The 18,950-nt window shown below is 41.7% G+C and overlaps 2 protein-coding genes across 2 annotated transcripts in view; one reads left to right on the top strand and one right to left on the bottom strand.

The window, feature by feature from the left end:
- The window catches only part of GABRB3 (gamma-aminobutyric acid type A receptor subunit beta3), an 820,257-nt gene that overhangs the window by 570,890 nt on the left and 230,417 nt on the right, over nucleotides 1-18,950 (bottom strand). The window lies entirely within an intron of this gene.
- GABRA5 (gamma-aminobutyric acid type A receptor subunit alpha5) overlaps nucleotides 1-18,950 on the top strand; it is a 413,237-nt gene that overhangs the window by 54,424 nt on the left and 339,863 nt on the right. The window contains exon 3 of the mRNA XM_077296876.1: nucleotides 10,463-10,584. Coding sequence (XP_077152991.1) covers nucleotides 10,463-10,584 — 122 coding nt within the window. The remainder of the gene's footprint in view (nucleotides 1-10,462; nucleotides 10,585-18,950) is intronic.

Raw genomic sequence — 18,950 nt, forward strand, 5'->3', positions numbered from 1 at the left:
GCCTCCCCATGCTCAGTTGTTTGCAATTGGTCCATATTATGTCCATATTTATACTGTGGGTAATTCATGATGTGATATATTCTATATTTGGAAATTAATTTTTACACATCATCTTTTTACCCTTTCCGGTATACTATGCTTGCCATTGCTATTTATTGCCATAATAATAATAATAATAATCTTGTGTAGCGCCAACATATTCTGCAGGGCTTTACAATTCAACAGTTCATGGAAGCATACATCAATAGATTGTCATAAATCAAGCAACATATGATAAACAAGTGCATGATAATGAGTAACAGAGTTTGTTAGTTATATACTGTATATCACCTCAATATCAAAAAAATCTAAAGGATGAAAACATGGAAGTATCAGAGACAACAACCATGAAAAACATGTGACAATGAAATATACATAAAAGTTTTACAGAGTAATACTAACCTTACCCATGAAATATAAGGAAAAGTTCATCAACTCACTGTTGAACTGTCCACAGCAGGTGCAGTTATCCACGAAGGTGCAAGGAATGGGGCTCAAGCCCGCATGCAAAATTAATCCATAATTATCCAGCACATCTTCATGAATAATCTGCCAGAATATATATATATATATATACAGTATATATATATATATATATATATATATATATATATATATATATATATATATATATATATATATATATACAGTATATATATATAAATATATACAGTTAAGTCCATATATATTTGGACAGAGACATTTTTCTAATTTTGGTTATAGACATTACCGCAATTAATTTTAAACAAAACAATTCAGATGCAGTTGAAGTTCAGACTTTCAGCTTTCATTAGAGGGTATCCACATTAAAATTGGATGAAGGGTTTAGGAGTTTCAGCTCCTTAACATGTGCTACCCTGTTTTTAAAGGGACCAAAAGTAATTGGACAATTGACTCCAAGGCTATTTCATGGACAGGTGTGGGCAATCCCTTTGTTATGTCTTTCCCAATTAAGCAGATAAAAGGCCTGGAGTTGATTTGAGGTGTGGTGCTTGCATTTGGAAGGTTTTGCTGTGAAATAAACATGCGGTCAAAGGAGCTCTCCATGCAGGTGAAACAAGCCATCCTTAATCTGCGAAAAAAAAAAAAAAAAACATCCGAGAAATTGCTACAATATTAGGAGTGGCAAAATCTACAGTTTGGTACATCCTGAGAATGAAAGAAAGCACTGGTGAACTCATCAATGCAAAAAGACCTGGGCGCCCACGGAAGACAACAGTGGTGGATGATCGCAGAATAATCTCCATGATGAAGAGAAACCCCTCCACAACAGCCAACCAAGTGAACAACACTCTTCAGGAGGTAGGCGTATCAATATCCAAATCTACCATAAAGAGAAGACTGCATGGAAGTAAATACAGAGGGTTCACTGCATGGTGCAAGCCACTCATAAGCATCAAGAATAAAAAGGCTAGACTGGACTTTGCTAAAAAACATCTAGAAAAGCCAGCACAGTTCTGGAAGAACATTCTTAGGACAGATGAAACCAAGATCAACCTCTACCAGAATGATGGAAAGAGAAAAGTATGGCGAAGGCGTGGTACAGCTCATGATCCAAAGTATACCACATCATCTGTAAAATACGGCAGAGGCAGTGTGATGGCTTGGGCATGTATGGCTGCCAGTGGCACTGGGTCACTAGTATTTATTGATGATGTGACACAAGACAGAAGCAGCTGAATAAATTCTGAGGTATTCAGAACCATACTGTGTGCTCAGATTCAGCCAAATGCAGCCAAACTGGTCGTCGTTTCATACTACAGATGGATAATGACTCAAAACATAAGGCCAAAGCAACCCAGGAGTTTATTTAAGCAAAGAAGTGGAATATTCTTGAATGGCCAAGTTAGTCACTTGATCTCAACCCAAATGAGCATGCATTTCACTTGTTAAAGACTACACTTCAGACAGAAAGGCCCACAAACAAACAGCAACTGAAAACCACCGTAGTGAAGGCTTGGCAGAGCATCGAAAAGGAGGAAACACAGCGTCTGGTGAAGTCATTGAGTTCAAGACTTCAGGCAGTCATTGCCAACAAAGGGTTTTCAACCAAGTACTAAAAATGAACATTTTATTTAAAATTAATGAATCTGTCCAATTACTTTTGGTCCCTTTAAAAACAGGGTGGCACATGTTAAGGAGCTGAAACTCCTAAACCCTTCATCCAATTTTAATGTGGATATCCTCAAATGAAAGCTGAAAGTCTGAACTTCAACTGCATCTGAATTGTTTTGTTTAAAATATATTGTGGTAATGTCTATAACCAAAATTAGAAAAATGTTGTCTCTGTCCAAATATATATGGACTTAACTGTATATGTTTCCACTGGTGGAGCTAATTAAGCAGCGCATGGTCAGATCAGACTGCGACATGTTGGTAAGACCACCCACTGCCATCATTGTGCAGCGCGCATGTCTGGTACAGTGTGACCCTGTGACATCGGTGACATGTGCGCGACACATCATAGATGCCCAGTGCCGAATACCTTAGAACTCGATGCATCTGTTCTACAAACGATTTATTTGAGTTTCAATGTGATAATCTCAGAGAGAGATTCAAGTGCAGGGGATGCAGTAATAGGAGCATTAACCCCTTCCCGACATGTGACGGAATAGTACGTCACATGTCGGGACCCCCGCTTTGATGTGCGCTCCGGCGGTGAGCGCACATCAAAGTCGCGACATGTCAGCTGTTTTTTACAGCTGACATGTGCGCGCAATAGCGGCGGGTGAAATCGCGATCACCCGCCGCTATTAACTAGTTAAATGCCGCTGTCAAACTCAGACAGCGGCATTTAACTACCGCATCCGGCCGTGCGGCCGGATATGAGCGCATCGCCGACCCCCGTCACATGATCGGAGGTCGGCGATGCTTGTACATTGTAACCATAGAGGTCCTGGAGACCTCTATGGTTACTGATCGCCGGTGGCTGTGAGCGCCCCCCTGTGGTCGGCGCTCACAGCACACCTGCATTTTAGCTACATAACAGCGATCTGATGATCGCTGTTATGTAGCAGAGCCGATCGGGCTGTGCCTGCTTCTAGCCTCCCATGGAGGCTATAGAAGCATGGTAAAAGTTAAAAAAAAAAGTTAAAAAAAATGTGAAAAAAATAAAAAAAATATAAAAGTTTAAATCACCCCCCTTTCGCCCCAATCAAAATAAATCAATAAAAAAAAAACCCAACCTACACATATTTGGTATCGCCGCGTTCAGAATCGCCCAATCTATCAATAAAAAAAAAGCATTAACCTGATCGCTAAACGGCGTAATGAAAAAAAAAATCGAAACGCCAGATTTACGTTTTTTTGGTCGCCACGACATTGCATTAAAATGCAATAACGGGCGATCAAAAGAACGTATCTGCACCAAAATGCTATCATTAAAAATGCCAGCTCGGCACGCAAAAAATAAGCCCTCACCCGACCCCAGATCACGAAAAATGGAGACGCTACGGGTATCGGAAAATGGCGCAATTTTATTTATTTATTTTTTTGCAAAGTTTGGAATTTTTTTTCACCACTTAGGTAAAAAAGTACCTAGTCATGTTAGGTGTCTATGAACTCGTACTGACCTGGAGAATCATAATGGCAGGTCAGTTTTAGCATTTAGTGAACCTAGCAAAATAGGCAAGCAAAAAACAAGTGTGGGATTGCACTTTTTTTGCAATTTCACTGCACTTGGAATTTTTTTCCCGTTTTCTAGTAGACGACATGGTAAAACCAATGATGTTGTTCAAAAGTACAACTCGTCCCGCAAAAAATAAGCCCTCACATGGCCAAATTGACAGAAAAATAAAAAAGTTATGGCTCTGGGAAGGAGGGGAGCGAAAAACGAAAACGGAAAAACGGAAAAAGCTCCGGGGGTGAAGGGGTTAAGAATGGCTATTGAAGAGTCTGGGATGATTTATAGATTAAATCTAGGAAGAACATGAGAGAGGGCCATGAAACATGTTTTGTATCTACATCTAATTACCAGTGGGGCAAGATACACAAAATTCTTTTGAAGCATTGGCCAGTGCTACAAACTGAAAACATCTTGGCCGGTTGCCTACCTCAGGCCGCTAGAGTCATATCTAGATGCAATAGAAATTTTAAAGATTTTCTGCTAAAGAGTCATGCTTGTGAAACCAAGTGGATCTTTCATAAATCTTGGTCGCACAGTTGGTTATTTCCCATGCGGAAACTGTGTGGTGTGTCCCAATATTCTAAGGTCAATCTCCTTTACATCATCTGACTGGTCCGAGTCCTTTGAAATTAGGGAGTATATTTCATGCAATACCACAAATGTGGTTTACTACGCCACTTGTCCGTGCCAAAAATATATTGGACTGAACCACAGAAGCTAAAAATCCACACTTGGGAACACATCAGAGACATCATTGCAGTCAAGGGTATATCTGACTTGTCTATACTAAAAACACTTCCTAAATATTTCAAGGCCTTTCATGGTTGCAACCCATGTGACCTCAAAGTTAGGGGCATTGATAAAGTTCATTGTGGTATCAGGGGCGGAAATGAGAGACAAAGCCTTGTACAATGAGAATGTAAATGGATAGTGACACTAAATAAGATGTCACCCATTCGCTTGAAAGAGAAACTCAGCTTTGTCTAAATTTATGACACATAACTTCTTTTTCATTCCCTCCCCTGAGTAAAATAGCCGCCGATGTGCGCATGCTCAGTGTATCCAAGTCCAAGCTCAGTGGTATTCCACACTGGCCATCTATGATGCATCTCGCACATGTCACTGATGTCACAGGGTTACTTTGTACCAGACATGTGCATGATGCAATGATGGCAATGGGCGGTCTTACCGACATGGCGCGAAATGCTCTGACCATGTGCTGCTTAATTGGCTTCATCGATGAGGACATATATACAATTCTGGCAAAAATTAAGAGACCACCACATCAAAACCCTGTCATGGGCAGCCCAGTCTATAGATGTGAACCCAATTGAAAACCTCTGGAATGTAATCAAGAGGATGATGGATAGTCACAAGCCATCAAACAAAGAACTGCTACAAATTTTGTACCAGAAGCAGTGTGAAAGACTGGTGGAAAGCATGTCAAGACGCATTAAAAATGATGTGTGATTAAAATCATGGTTATTCCACAAAATATTGATTTCTGAACTCTTGCTGAGTTAAAACATTAGTATTGTTGTTTCTAAATGATTATGAACTTGTTTTCATTGCATTATTTGAGGTCTGAAAGCACTTTTTTTTTTTCTCTTGACCATTTTTCTTTGTCAGAAAAAACAAACAAAATGTATTGCTTGGAAATTCGGAGACATGCTGTCAGAAGTTTATAGAATATAAGAACAATTTACATTTTACTCAAAAATATACCTGCAAAGAGAAAAATCAGACAAACTAAACATTTTGCAGTGGTCTTTTAATTTTTGCCAGAGCTGTGTATATGTCGTGGCAGGAGATTATTCTTTCAGCACCTTACCTTGAGAAATTGAAAGCAATATACGATTTGGGGCTTTGTAGGGTCTCCCCATCTCCACATACCATGGGTAAGCTTAGCATTATGCTGTAAAACTTGTATCCATCTTTCTTTGGCACACGTTTTTCACAGTTGTTGTCTCTCATACCTCCATGTGAAGAAACCAGATTGTATCTTAATTTCCCAGACAACCATGTTTTTGCAAATCCAAAAGAACTGGCTTTTTATCTGTATATTGGCTTGTGAATTTAAGTGTTTATGTCTGGTGGGTCAAGAAGACAGACTTGCCCACTGATATACTATCTAACATACTGTGTAAGTCTGTAATAGTGACTGTACATTGAGTGTGTTAGGGTACCGTCACACAGTGCCATTTTCATCGCTACGACGGTACAATTTGTGACGTTCTAGCGATATCGTTACGATATCGCAGTGTCTGACACGCAGCAGCGATCAGGGACCCTGCTGAGAATCGTACGTCGTAGCAGATCGTTTGGAACTTTCTTTCGTCGCTTGATCACCCGCTGACATCGCTGGATCGTTGTGTGTGACACCGATTCAGCGATGTGTTCGCTTTTAACCAGGGTAAACATCGGGTAACTAAGCGCAGGGCCGCGCTTAGTAACCCGATGTTTACCCTGGTTACCAGCGTAAACGTAAAAAAAACAAACAGTACATACTCACATTCCGGTGTCCGTCCTCCGGCGTCTCAGCTTCTCTGCACTGTGAGCGCCTGCCGGCCGGAAAGCGAGCACAGCGGTGACGCGGTGACGTCACCGCTCTGCTTTCCGGCTATGGTGCTTACACAGTGGAGAGAAGCAGAACGCCGGGGGGCAGACACCGGAATGTAAGTATGTACTGTTTGTTTTTTTTACGTTTACGCTGGTAACCAGGGTAAACATCGGGTTACTAAGCGCGGCCTTGCGCTTAGTAACCCGATGTTTACCCTGGTTACCCGGGGACTTCGGCATCGCTCCAGCGCCGTGATTGCAAAGTGTGACAGCAGTCTACGACGCTGGAGCGATAATCATACGACGCTGCGACATCACGGATCATGCCGTCGTAGCGATGAAAATGGCACTGTGTGACAGTACCCTTAAGCTTTGTTTATTGATGTGTGCTTATATGCTAATAGTGCTACTTAATCCTATCACCATTGTTTACCTTATCTTGGTGTTGGACTGAAAGACCCTGGGTAATTCTAAAAATAGCTTACATGCCTTGGTTATAAAAAGACTCAGAGATCACATCCTGAGAGACTGAAGTAAGGGTACCGTCACACAGTGCAATTTTGATCGCTACGACGGTACGATTCGTGACGTTCTAGCGATATCGTTACGATATCGCAGTGTCTGACACGCAGCAGCGATCAGGGATCCTGCTGAGAATCGTACGTCGTAGCACATCGTTTGGAACTTTCTTTCGTCGCTTGATCACCCGCTGACATCGCTGGATCGTTGTGTGTGACAGCGATCCAGCGATGCGTTCGCTGGTAACCAGGGTAAACATCGGGTAACTAAGCGCAGGGCCGCGCTTAGTAACCCGATGTTTACCGTGGTTACCAGCGTAAAAGTAAAAAAAAACAAACCGTACATGCTCACCATCTGATGTCCGTCCGGTCCCTTGCCGTCTGCTTCCCGCTCTGACTGTCTGCCGGCCGGAAAGTGAGAGCAGATCACAGCGGTGACGTCACCGCTGCACTCTGCTCTCACTGTACGGCCGGATCTGTCAGAGCAGGAAGCGGACGGCAAGGGACCGGACGGACATCAGATGGTGAGCATGTACGGTTTGTTTTTTTTTACTTTTACGCTGGTAACCACGGTAAACATCGGGTTACTAAGCGCGGCCCTGCGCTTAGTAACCCAATGTTTACCCTGGTTACCCGGGGACTTCGGCATCGCTCCAGCGCCATGATTGCAACGTGTGACCGCAGTCTACGACGCTGGAGCGATAATCATACGATCGCTGCGACGTCACGGATCGTGCCGTCGTAGCGATCAAAATTGCACTGTGTGACGGTACCCTAAGACAGAGCTACCAGCCAGACAATCTGCAAACCACCCAACAGACAAGAGAAAGGACTGCAGCCAATTCATCATGGCACCATCACGAGGGACACTGATCTAGGATTCTATAGGATACAACCTAGGGGTTTTCGGCTATGGTTGGAAGGACACAGATCTGATCCAGTGACCATCTCTGAACCATGGATATGTTTGGAGAAAGCCAGGGTTGGGACCCGCTGGTCGCCTGGTTCCATGGAGATGGTCAGATAAGCCAGGTGGTGACTCTCGTGTCAACTGGCTTTGGACTTTGTATGGACTCTATGGACACTTCTTGGTCATCTCCCTATGCTTGTCGTTACTCCTTCTCTGTGCGTTCATCCACAGATGGAGTAGCGACCCTGGGAGCTCTGACATCATGTCAACTGGTTTTGGACTTTGTATGGACTCTATGGACAGTTCTTGGTCATCTCCCTATGCTTGTCATTACTCCTTCTCTGTGCGTTCATCCACAGATGGAGTAGCGACCCTGGGAGCTCTGACATCATGTCAACTGGCTTTGGACCTTGTATGGACTCTATGGACAGTTCTTGGTCATCTCCCTATGCTTGTCGTTACCTCTTCTCTGTGCGTTCATCCACAGATGGAGTAGCGACCCTGGGAGCTCTGACATTGTGTCATACTGGAAATACATGGAGACGCAGTGATCTTTTATATGTGCCCATGTGACCCTGGGAGCTCTGACATCATGTCATACTGGAAATACGTGGAGACGCAGTGATATTTTATATGCGCCCATGTAACCAAACAATTCCAGTCATGGTGGGATTGTTCTGTTTGCTGTTGTGTGTTGTGGTTCAATAAAGTATTGCCACACTGTTTTACCTTAACCCTGTGTTGTCTGTGTACTGTATTGCCCACGGGGAGATAGAGCGGGCGTTCAGTGGTATGAGCCGTGGTCCATTCAGTCTTGCTAAAGACAGCCGGGCCAGCGGATGAGAGCACCCACTGACCCCGTTTCTCCACACTCCATATTTTCTGCCTTTTGATTTTTTTGCTATTTTGCACAACTGTTGATATTGAGGTGATATGTATTGACCTAACAAACGCTGTTACTCATTGTCATGCACTTGTTTATCGTATGTTGCTTGATTTATGATGATCTATTGATATATGCTCCCATGGATGACACTTTATATGGATGGGCACCTCATTCTTATTCCTCCTAAAAGACCTTTTTTACAATTGTTATGTAATTTTTTTTCACTAAATTATGGCTTTTATTCTATTCGGTGGTCCACAGTTACTCTTTATGTTTTGTGTTTACATCTGGTATTTTGTATGACCGCCATGATTTTTAAGGACAGTACCAAGTCTTCTAGATACGGAATGAACAAGTTGGTGAGATATCCTTGATTGTTTTGTGCATTTTGCCGCTCATGACCAATAGGATTTGGTACCCAATACATTACTGTTCCAGAATGTTATGATCATAGACAAAGATGGTATGCTCAGCTTTTCTCTTGTTACAGCTATTGTTTATCCTTAGCTTTCCCTTTCCTGTCTGTACTTTTCTTACATATCTGTCAGTATCTACCTCTGTGAGACAATGAAAAACTGGTCTTAGGAGTGCTTCATCAGGTGAAGACTGATCACCTGATGAAGACGGATACGCCGTCGAAACGCGTTGTGGTTTAATCCCATCTCTCATCTGTATTTCTTTGCTGCGCTCTTAAGACCAGTTTTTCATTGTCTCATTGCTCCCATCCTCCATTTCAGGTTCCTGGCTGGAGCTGCGGTGGAGACTCAACATCCTGTCCACCCCTGGGCTGCTTCCTAAGTGCTCCTATATGACCGCTCATCACTGACTCTTAGTATCTACCTCTGTATTATAGAGAACAATGTAATCGGCATGCCAATCAACATCTCCTGCAGCCATCAGTCAGCCAGTTCCTCCATATATGTTAGACCATTGGCCAAAACCATCAGCCGCTTCAGCCGACATTAGTCTATTCTGTATCATTGGCTTTAGTAATGAAACAGTATTCCAATATCTAGTAAAATGCGTCATCCTCCTATGAAGCACAGTCTGAGACTAAGCTTGACATTAAAACCAAAATGGCAGCACGGAGCACCAAGATGGCTGTATCTTCATCCAGCCTCTGGCTGTCATTGTAACACGTAGCTGCCCCCTGATTGCATCATGGGATGTTGATGTAGGCTTGTGTGCACGAGCACCGTAGCAACAGCTCCACTTAAATGCTGTTATCAGGGAGACAGGTACCGGCTCCACTTAACGTAACTTAGCTATCATCCTCTGCAGGTCGAGGATGCCCAGTTCCCGAGCTCTCTCAAAACGTGGTGGTGACTCCAACGCTGATGTATATGTACATAATTTTGCACTAAGGGGGTTTTAAATAAATGTAATTATCCATTTATCTGGCTTAACTACTGACCTCTTTTTTCAGAGTAAATCAAAATAAGGGATTATGCAAATTTATATCAATTTTTTTCATATTAAATGTACATTAATTATACTAATTATACATTAATTATATTACACTGTTTTCTAATCTAACATGAGAAGCTCTAGATCACCATTAAGTTTATAGGGCTACTATTATATTTCACAATCATAATTAGGGAACACGTATGTTTGAGGTATTTTTTCCTTGATGGATTAAATATTTGAAGTATGGGATAAGTAGATTAGAAAAGTGGTAAATCAAATATTTAGAAAAGTTGTGATCCAAAGATCAAACCATTGGTCTACAGATCAAGCACATGGAAACAGTTCTAAGCTGACATATACAGCTTAAGAGATGTGTCTGCACATCTGTACAAATTGTAATAGATTTTAGGATTTAAATATTAACTATTAAGGATTATGCTATTTATGATAAAAATGCAAAGTTCTAGTGTATTAGTTATCCACAAAATGACACATTTTTATCTATGTTAAACCAGTATTTCACAGATGACTACTGCTTCAATCAAAGAAGACACAAATGATAACATCACCATATTTACACGGATACTCGATGGTTTGCTTGATGGTTATGACAACAGACTACGACCTGGGCTTGGAGGTAAAGAACTACTATTTCTGTAGCATAGTTATGAATAGCTTAGGAAAACTGTTAAACATTAGAATTAGTGTTGAGCGATACCGTCCGATACTTGAAAGTATCAGTATCGGAAAGTATCGGCCGATACCGGCAAAGTATCGGATCTCGCCGATACCGATACCCGATACCAATACAAGTCAATGGGACTCAAGTATTGGAAGGTATCCCTGATGGTTCCCAGGGTCTGAAAGAGAGGAAACTCTCCTTCAGGCCCTGGGATCCATATGAATGTGTAAAATAAAGAATTAAAATGAAAAATATTGATATACTCACCTCTCCGACGCAGCCTGGACCTTACCGCTGTGAACTGGCAGCCTTCTTTGCTTAAAATGAGCACGTTCAGTACCTTCCATGACGTCACGGCTTCTGATTGGTCGCGTGCCGCTCATGTGACCGCCACGCGACCAATCAGAAGCCGTGACGTCATCCCTCAGGTCCTAAATTCCTAGAAGGGAATTTAGGACCTGAGGGATGACGTCGCGGCTTGTGATTGGTCGCGTGGTGGTCACATGAGCAGCACGCGACCAATCAGAAGCCGTGACGTCATGGAAGGCCCTAAACGCGCTCATTTTAAGCAAAGAATGCTGCCGGTTCACAGCGGTAAGGTCCAGGCTGCGTCGGAGAGGTGAGTATATCAATATTTTTCATTTTAATTCTTTATTTTACACATTAATATGGTTCCGATACCGATTCCCGATACCACAAAAGTATCGGATCTCGGTATCGGAATTCCGATACCGCAAGTGTCGGCCGATACCCGATACTTGCGGTATCGGAATGCTCAACACTAATTAGAATACTATATAAACATTAAGTCATAGCCGTCATATGCTTTAAACCACAGATAGAAAAACGGTATATTGGCACTTTGCAGTGCAATAATGTCTGTTACAGAAACTGCTTGCTGCATTGGAAGTGGAGGAGGGATCCCTTACCTCTTGGGCCCCATGTGCGCATACATAGGTTGCACTAATGGTATGTCCACCCTTGCTTTAAACTCTTTCCGTCACTGACAATTTTCATTTTTGCAATTTTATTTCTCCCTCTTCTTCTTTCAAGTGCCATGACAATATTTTCCTTGTACATAGCTGTATAAGGCAGAAACAGAGAACAAACAAACCGAACTAATGCCCAAATAATCAATTAAATTGATTTATTTAAAGAAATAGTACATCAAATGGTAGGGGGAAAAAGAAACCAAAAAAGAGGGCACAACACCAAGGAGACAGGGCAATATTGTAAACACAGTCCTGGAATATTAAAATAATGGCATAGTATAAATAAATAAATAAATAAATAAATAAATATATATATGTCATTAAATATAGGACTGATTTATATTTTTATTTTTATTTTTACCAGCATAAAGTGCAAAAAATGTGCAGCAAAGGTGCAAATGTAAAGTGCACAGGTGCAAACAAGTGAATGCTGGAGCAAATACTACATACAGGTACCTGCAAAACGGTATTTAGGCACTGAAACAATATAACTCATAATACTTCCTATAGCTAAGTATAATATGTTAAATATATTAAAGGAAGGTGCCTGGAGCAGGGATTACCTGGGATGCTACCGTCTCCTGGATGTGCCAGTCCCCGACGCGCGTTTCGGCGTCAGCCTTCATCAGGGGGTGGCATCATCCAGCAGACGGTAGCATCCCAGGTAATCCCTGCTCCAGGCACCTTCCTTTAATATATTTAACATATTATACTTAGCTATAGGAAGTATTATGAGTTATATTGTTTCAGTGCCTAAATACCGTTTAGCAGGTACCTGTATACATACTACCTGTATGTAGTATTTGCTCCAGCATTCACTTGTTTGCACCTGTGCACTTTACATTTGCACCTTTGCTGCACATTTTTTGCACTTTATGCTGGTAAAAATAAAAATAAAAATATAAATCAGTCCTATATTTAATGACATATATATATTTATTTATTTATTTATACTATGCCATTATTTTAATATTCCAGGACTGTGTTTACAATATTGCCCTGTCTCCTTGGTGTTGTGCCCTCTTTTATGGTTCTTTTTCCCCCTACCATTTGATGTACTATTTCTTTAAATAAATTAATTTAATTGATTATTTGGGCATTAGTTCGGTTTGTTTGTTCTCTGTTTCTGTCTATTTCCCCCGAGTTGTCCGTTACTATGTCCAATTTTGGGGTACATATGCTATATACATATATATATAATTGATCTTAGTACTTTTGTATCCCTTGCCTTGAGTTGTTTACTTAATAGCTGTATAAGGGCTTAATTTTTTTGTTGGATAAGTTGTAGTGACAAAATTTGTCAGCATAAAACTTACTAAAAAATGGGAAAAAATATTCCAAGTGTAGTGAAATGGTAAAAAAAAAATACAATTCCATCCACTGCTTTGTGGTATTTGTTTTTATGGTGTTTGTTGCATGGTAAAATGCCATAATTATTGTGATATCAAACATGTATATTTTTTAAAATATTTTATTAGTGAAAACAATTAAAAAATATGTAAAAAAAAAAGTTTGTGTCACCATTTACTGACACCCATAACTTTTATTGTTTTGTCAGTTGAGCTGCATGACAGCTTGTTTTTGCAGGGTAAGCTGACATTTTTGACATCTTGACACTCTTACTGCTTCTAGACATGACCAGGCCGTAGCGGTGTTGAGTGAATATACTCATTACTCGAGATTTCCCTAGCAACCAGGCAACCCCCACATGTACTTATGCTGGCTAACAGATGTAGATCATTCAATTGCGGCAATAAAAACTAAATTTCTGAGCACTTAGAAATACTTGGAGGTCACCCGAGCCTGCTTGGGAAATCCCGAGTAACGAGTATATTCGCTCATCACTACATAGTGGTCAAGGTGTATCATATCGTCACAACTAGTGATGAGCGAATATACTCGTTACTCGAGATTTCTGGAGCACGCTCGGGTGACCTTTGAGTGTTTTTTAGTGCTCAGAGATTTAGTTTTTATTGCCGCAGCTGAATGATTTACATCTGTTAGCCAGCCTCAGTACATGTGGGGGTTGCCTGGTTGCTAGGGAATCCCCACATGTGCTTATGCTGGCTAACAGATGTAAATCATTTAGCTGCGGTGATAAAAACTAAATTTCCGAGCATTAAAAAATACTCGGAGGACACCCGAGCTTGCTCGGGAAATCTCGAGTAATGAGTATATTCGCTCATCACTAGTCACAACATAAGGCACCATGACATCCGAGGCATAGTATCCTCACTACACAATGCACTGTGACATCTAAGACATGGAGATCTATGATATGGTCATGGCCGGAAGTCCTATTCTAGAGTCAAGACACTTGTGCAAAAATGTGAAAAAAGAAGCAAAGATAACTGAACAGTGTGCAGTAGAAGCAGCGGGGGTAAGATAAGGAGTGGGCTGCAGTATTCTCCCATGATGGCACTTGAACCTGCATCCCTCTTACCACATCTTCTATATACTGCAATACAACTGAGTAAAGGAAAAATCATGGTCACTTATGAGGTCCAGGCTATTTCTGGGCTTCATAGGAGTTTCAATATGGCAGACACGGGGACTTTCAATAGGCACCTGGATACCATTGCAACCCATTGACAGCCCTTGATTGCATTGAGAGGGAGCCAATAGGCTCACTGAGTGGTGCTCCCCAAGGACCGTCAAACTTAATTAACACAAAGAAAAAGGAGTACCAAACTACCCATATAAAATATATCAAATGTTTATTAGTTATCATTAGTGTTGAGCATTCCGATACTGCAAGTATCGGGTATCGGCCGATACTTGCTGTATCGGAATTTCCGATACCGAGATCCGATATTTTTGTGATATCGGGTATCGGGTATCGCAACAACATTAATGTAATAATGTGTAAAAAAGAGAATTAAAATAAAAAATATCGCTATACTCACCTGTCCGACGCAGCCGGGACCTCAGCGAGGGAACCGGCAGCGTTGTTTGTTTAAATTTCGCGCTTTTACTTGGTTACGTGAAGTCCTGGCTTGTGATTGGTCAGGGCGGCCATGTTGCCGGGACGCGGACCAATCACAGCAAGCCGTGACGAAATTACGTCATGGCTTGCTGTGATTGGTCCGCGTCCCGGCAACATGGCCGCCATTAACCAATCACAAGCCGTGACGTCACGGGAGGCTGGACATGCGCGTATTTTGAAAAGCGCGCGTGTCCAGCCTCCAGTGACGTCCCGGCAACATGGCCGCCATTAACCAATCACAAGCCGGGACGTCACGGGAGGCTGGACATGCGCGTATTTTGAAAAGCGCGCGTGTCCAGCCTCCAGTGACGTCCCGGCAACATGGCCGCCATTAACCAATCACAAGCCGGGACGTCACGGGAGGCTGGACATGCGCGTATTTTGAAAAGCGCGCGTGTCCAGCCTCCAGTGACGTCCCGGCAACATGGCCGCCATTAACCAATCACAAGCCGGGACGTCACGGGAGGCTGGACATGCGCGTATTTTGAAAAGCGCGCGTGTCCAGCCTCCAGTGACGTCCCGGCAACATGGCCGCCATTAACCAATCACAAGCCGGGACGTCACGGGAGGCTGGACATGCGCGTATTTTGAAAAGCGCGCGTGTCCAGCCTCCCGTGACGTCACGGCTTGTGATTGGTTAATGGCGGCCATGTTGCCGGGACGCGGACCAATCACAGCAAGCCGTGACGTAATTTCGTCACGGCTTGCTGTGATTGGTCCGCGTCCCGGCAACATGGCGCCGTGACCAATCATAAGCCGGGACGTCACTGGAGGCTGGACACGCGCGCTTTTCAAAATACGCGCATGTCCAGCCTCCCGTGACGTCACGGCTTGTGATTGGTTAATGGCGGCCATGTTGCCGGGACGCGGACCAATCACAGCAAGCCGTGACGTAATTTCGTCACGGCTTGCTGTGATTGGTCCGCGTCCCGGCAACATGGCCGCCCTGACCAATCACAAGCCGGGACCTCACGTAACCAAGTAAAAGCGCGAATTTTAAACAAACAACGCTGCCGGTTCCCTCGCTGAGGTCCCGGCTGCGTCGGACAGGTGAGTATAGCAATATTTTTTATTTTAATTCTTTCTTTTACACATTAATATGGTTCCCAGGGCCTGAAGGAGAGTTTCCTCTCCTTCAGACCCTGGGAACCATCAGGAATACCGTCCGATACCTGAGTCCCATTGACTTGTATTGGTATCGGGTATCGGTATCGGATTGGATCCGATACTTTGCCGGTATCGGCCGATACTTTCCGATACCGATACTTTCAAGTATCGGACGGTATCGCTCAACACTAGTTATCATACAAATAGTAAATACCATATACACAAATATGTTAAAAAGGATTATACTTACAAATGAATTATATAGTGAAGGATACAAACAAAGAAAGTCCGATACAATTGCATATTTGTAAACAGGACCGGGAACTCAGTGACCATAATGTATATATTGCAACACTGTCACAGCACAATAGGTATATTTATGGTTAATTAAGAACACATTATCACATAATAAAAATAATGTCTCACCCAAATATGTCCGTGCAATTGGTCAGACTACGCAGCCCCAACACGCGTTTCACGTGGGCTTCCTCAGGGGGCTGCATAGTCTTCCCCCTGAGGAAGCCCACTCGAAATGTGCATTGGAGCTGCGTAGTCTGACCAATTGCATGGACATATTTGGGTGAGAAATTATTTTCTGTATTAGATGCATATTGTTTAAGATCTGGGGATTTATATAGGGCCATAGCTATGGTGATAATGTGTTTTTAATTAACCCTAAATGTACCCATTGTGCTGTGACAGTGTTGCAATATATACATTATGGTCACTGAATTCCCAGTCCTTTTTACATACAGTATATGCAATTGTGTCGGACTTTCCTTGTTTGTGTCCTTCACTGTATAATTCATTTGTCCGTATAATCATTTTTAACATACAGTATTTGTGTATATGGTATTTACTATTTTTATGATAACTAATAAACATTTGGTATATTTTATATGGGTAGTTTGGTACTCCTTTTTCTTTGTTTATAATCATACTTTGGAGTATGTTTTATGCCTGTTTGTAACAGTGCTGGTTTTTATTAATCTATTCTGGGTGTTCTTATTTATAAACTTAATTAACACAGTCAACATCTGCCGAGCATGAGCCTGATCCTGAATCACACCCAGGGGCTTGCAATATACATGTATATGTATGAAGGAAGTACACAATATCCTTTGTTTTAAAAATTACAATAACTCAATAGACAATTATACAGTGGGGAAAAAAAGTATTTAGTCAGCCGCCAATTGTGCAAGTTCTCCCACTTAAAAAGTTGAGAGAGACCTGTATTTGACATCATAGGCAGACCACAGCTATGAGAGTCAAAAGGAGAAAATAAATCCAGAAAATCACCTTTGTCTGATTTGGCAAGATTTATTTTGCAAACTATAGAGGAAAATAAGTATTTGGACATTAAAAAAGTTAATCTCAATATTTTGTTATACATCCTTTGTTGGCAATGACAGAGGTCAAACATTTTCTGTAAGTCTTCACAAGGTTGGCACACACTGTTGGTGGTATATTGGCCCATTCCTCCATGCAGATCTCCTCTAGATCAGTGATGTTTTTGGCATGTCGCTGACCAACACGGACTTTCAACTCCTTCCAAAGGTTTTCTACAGGGTTGAGACTTGCTAGGCCACTCCAGGACCTTCATATTCTTCTTACGAAGCCACTCCTTCATTACCCTGGTGGTGTGCTTGGGATCATTATCATGCTGAAAGACCCATCCACTTTTCATCTTCAATGGCCTTGGTGATGGAAGGAGGTTTGCACTCAAAATCTCACGATACATGGCCTCATTCATTCTTTCATGTACATTGTACACGGATCAGTCGTCCTGGACCCTTTGCAGAGAAACAGCCCCAAAGCATGATGTTGCCACCCCATACTTCACAGTAGGTATGGTGTTCTTTGGATGCAACTCAGCATTCTGTCTACTCCAAATACAACGTGTTTTGTTTCTACCAAACAGTTCTACTTTGGCTTCATCAGACCATATGATATTCTCCCAATACTCTTCTGGATAATCCAAATGCTCTTTAGAAAACTTCATATGGGCTCGGACATGTACTGGCTTAAGCAAGGGGACACGTCTGGCACTGCAGGATCTGAGTCCCTGGCAGCATAGTGTGTTACTGATGGTAGCCTTTGTTACAGTAGTCCCAGCTCTATGCAGGTCATTCACTACTCCCCCTCGTGTGGTTCTTGGATTTTTCACCATTTTTATGATAATTTTGACCCTACGTGGTGAGATCTTGCGTGGAGTCCCAGATTGAGGGAGATTAATAATGGTCTTGTATGTCTGCCACTTTCTTATTATTGCTCCCACAGTTGATTTCATCACACCAAGCTGCTTGCCTATTGCAGACTCAGTCTTCCCAGCTTAATGCAGGGTTGCAATTTTGTTTTTGGTGTCCTTCGACAGCTCTTTGGTCTTCACCATAGTAGAGCTTGGAGTATGACTGTTTGAGGATGTGGACAGGTGTCTTTTATTCTGATAACAAGTTCAAACAGGTGTCATTACTACAGGTAATGAGTGGAGGACAGAGGAGCCTCTTAAAAAAGAAGTTATAGGTCTGTGAGAGCCAGAAATCTTGCATGTTTTTAGGTGACCAAATGCTTATTTTCCTCCATAATTTGCAAAATAAATCTTGCCACATCAGACATGGTGATTTTCTCGATTTGTTTACTCATTTTGACTCTCATAGTTGTGGTCTACCTATGATGTCAATTACTGGCCTCTCTCATCTTTTTAAGTGGGAGAACTTGCACAATTGGTGGCAGACAAAATACTTTTTTCCCCACTGTATATAAAATATACTTACAGTATATTTGTACATAGTAATTAGATTTCCTCCAAAAAAATGGCTTTCTCATTATAACATTACCAAGTGCAAGCATCCAAAGTAATCAGAAATGGAATGAGTAGTTGTCATCTGTGATATATTATCATCATTCACTGTAATAGCTCTGGACAGTTCTATTGTATAATGCACAAAAAGGCATACTAAACATTCAGGAAATGAGACAGACATGATGTTTTTTCATAGGAATCAAGATTAGCATACAGTTTTATACATTAAATTAATGTTTCTTCTCAAATAAAATGTAGTCCAATCAAATGTAGAATGGTTCATAGTGAGTTGCAAAATATTGTCAGATTTTGTTATTTTTTTAATTTAAATTCTCAGTTCAATATCTAAAATATGATCAGATTGTTCTAGCCAAAATTTTGATAGATAGCAACAATATCCTGTTTAAATTTGTATTTAAATTTATTGTACACC

This window comes from Ranitomeya variabilis, chromosome 3, assembly GCF_051348905.1.
Source record: "Ranitomeya variabilis isolate aRanVar5 chromosome 3, aRanVar5.hap1, whole genome shotgun sequence".
NCBI classification, from domain to species: Eukaryota; Metazoa; Chordata; class Amphibia; order Anura; family Dendrobatidae; genus Ranitomeya; species Ranitomeya variabilis.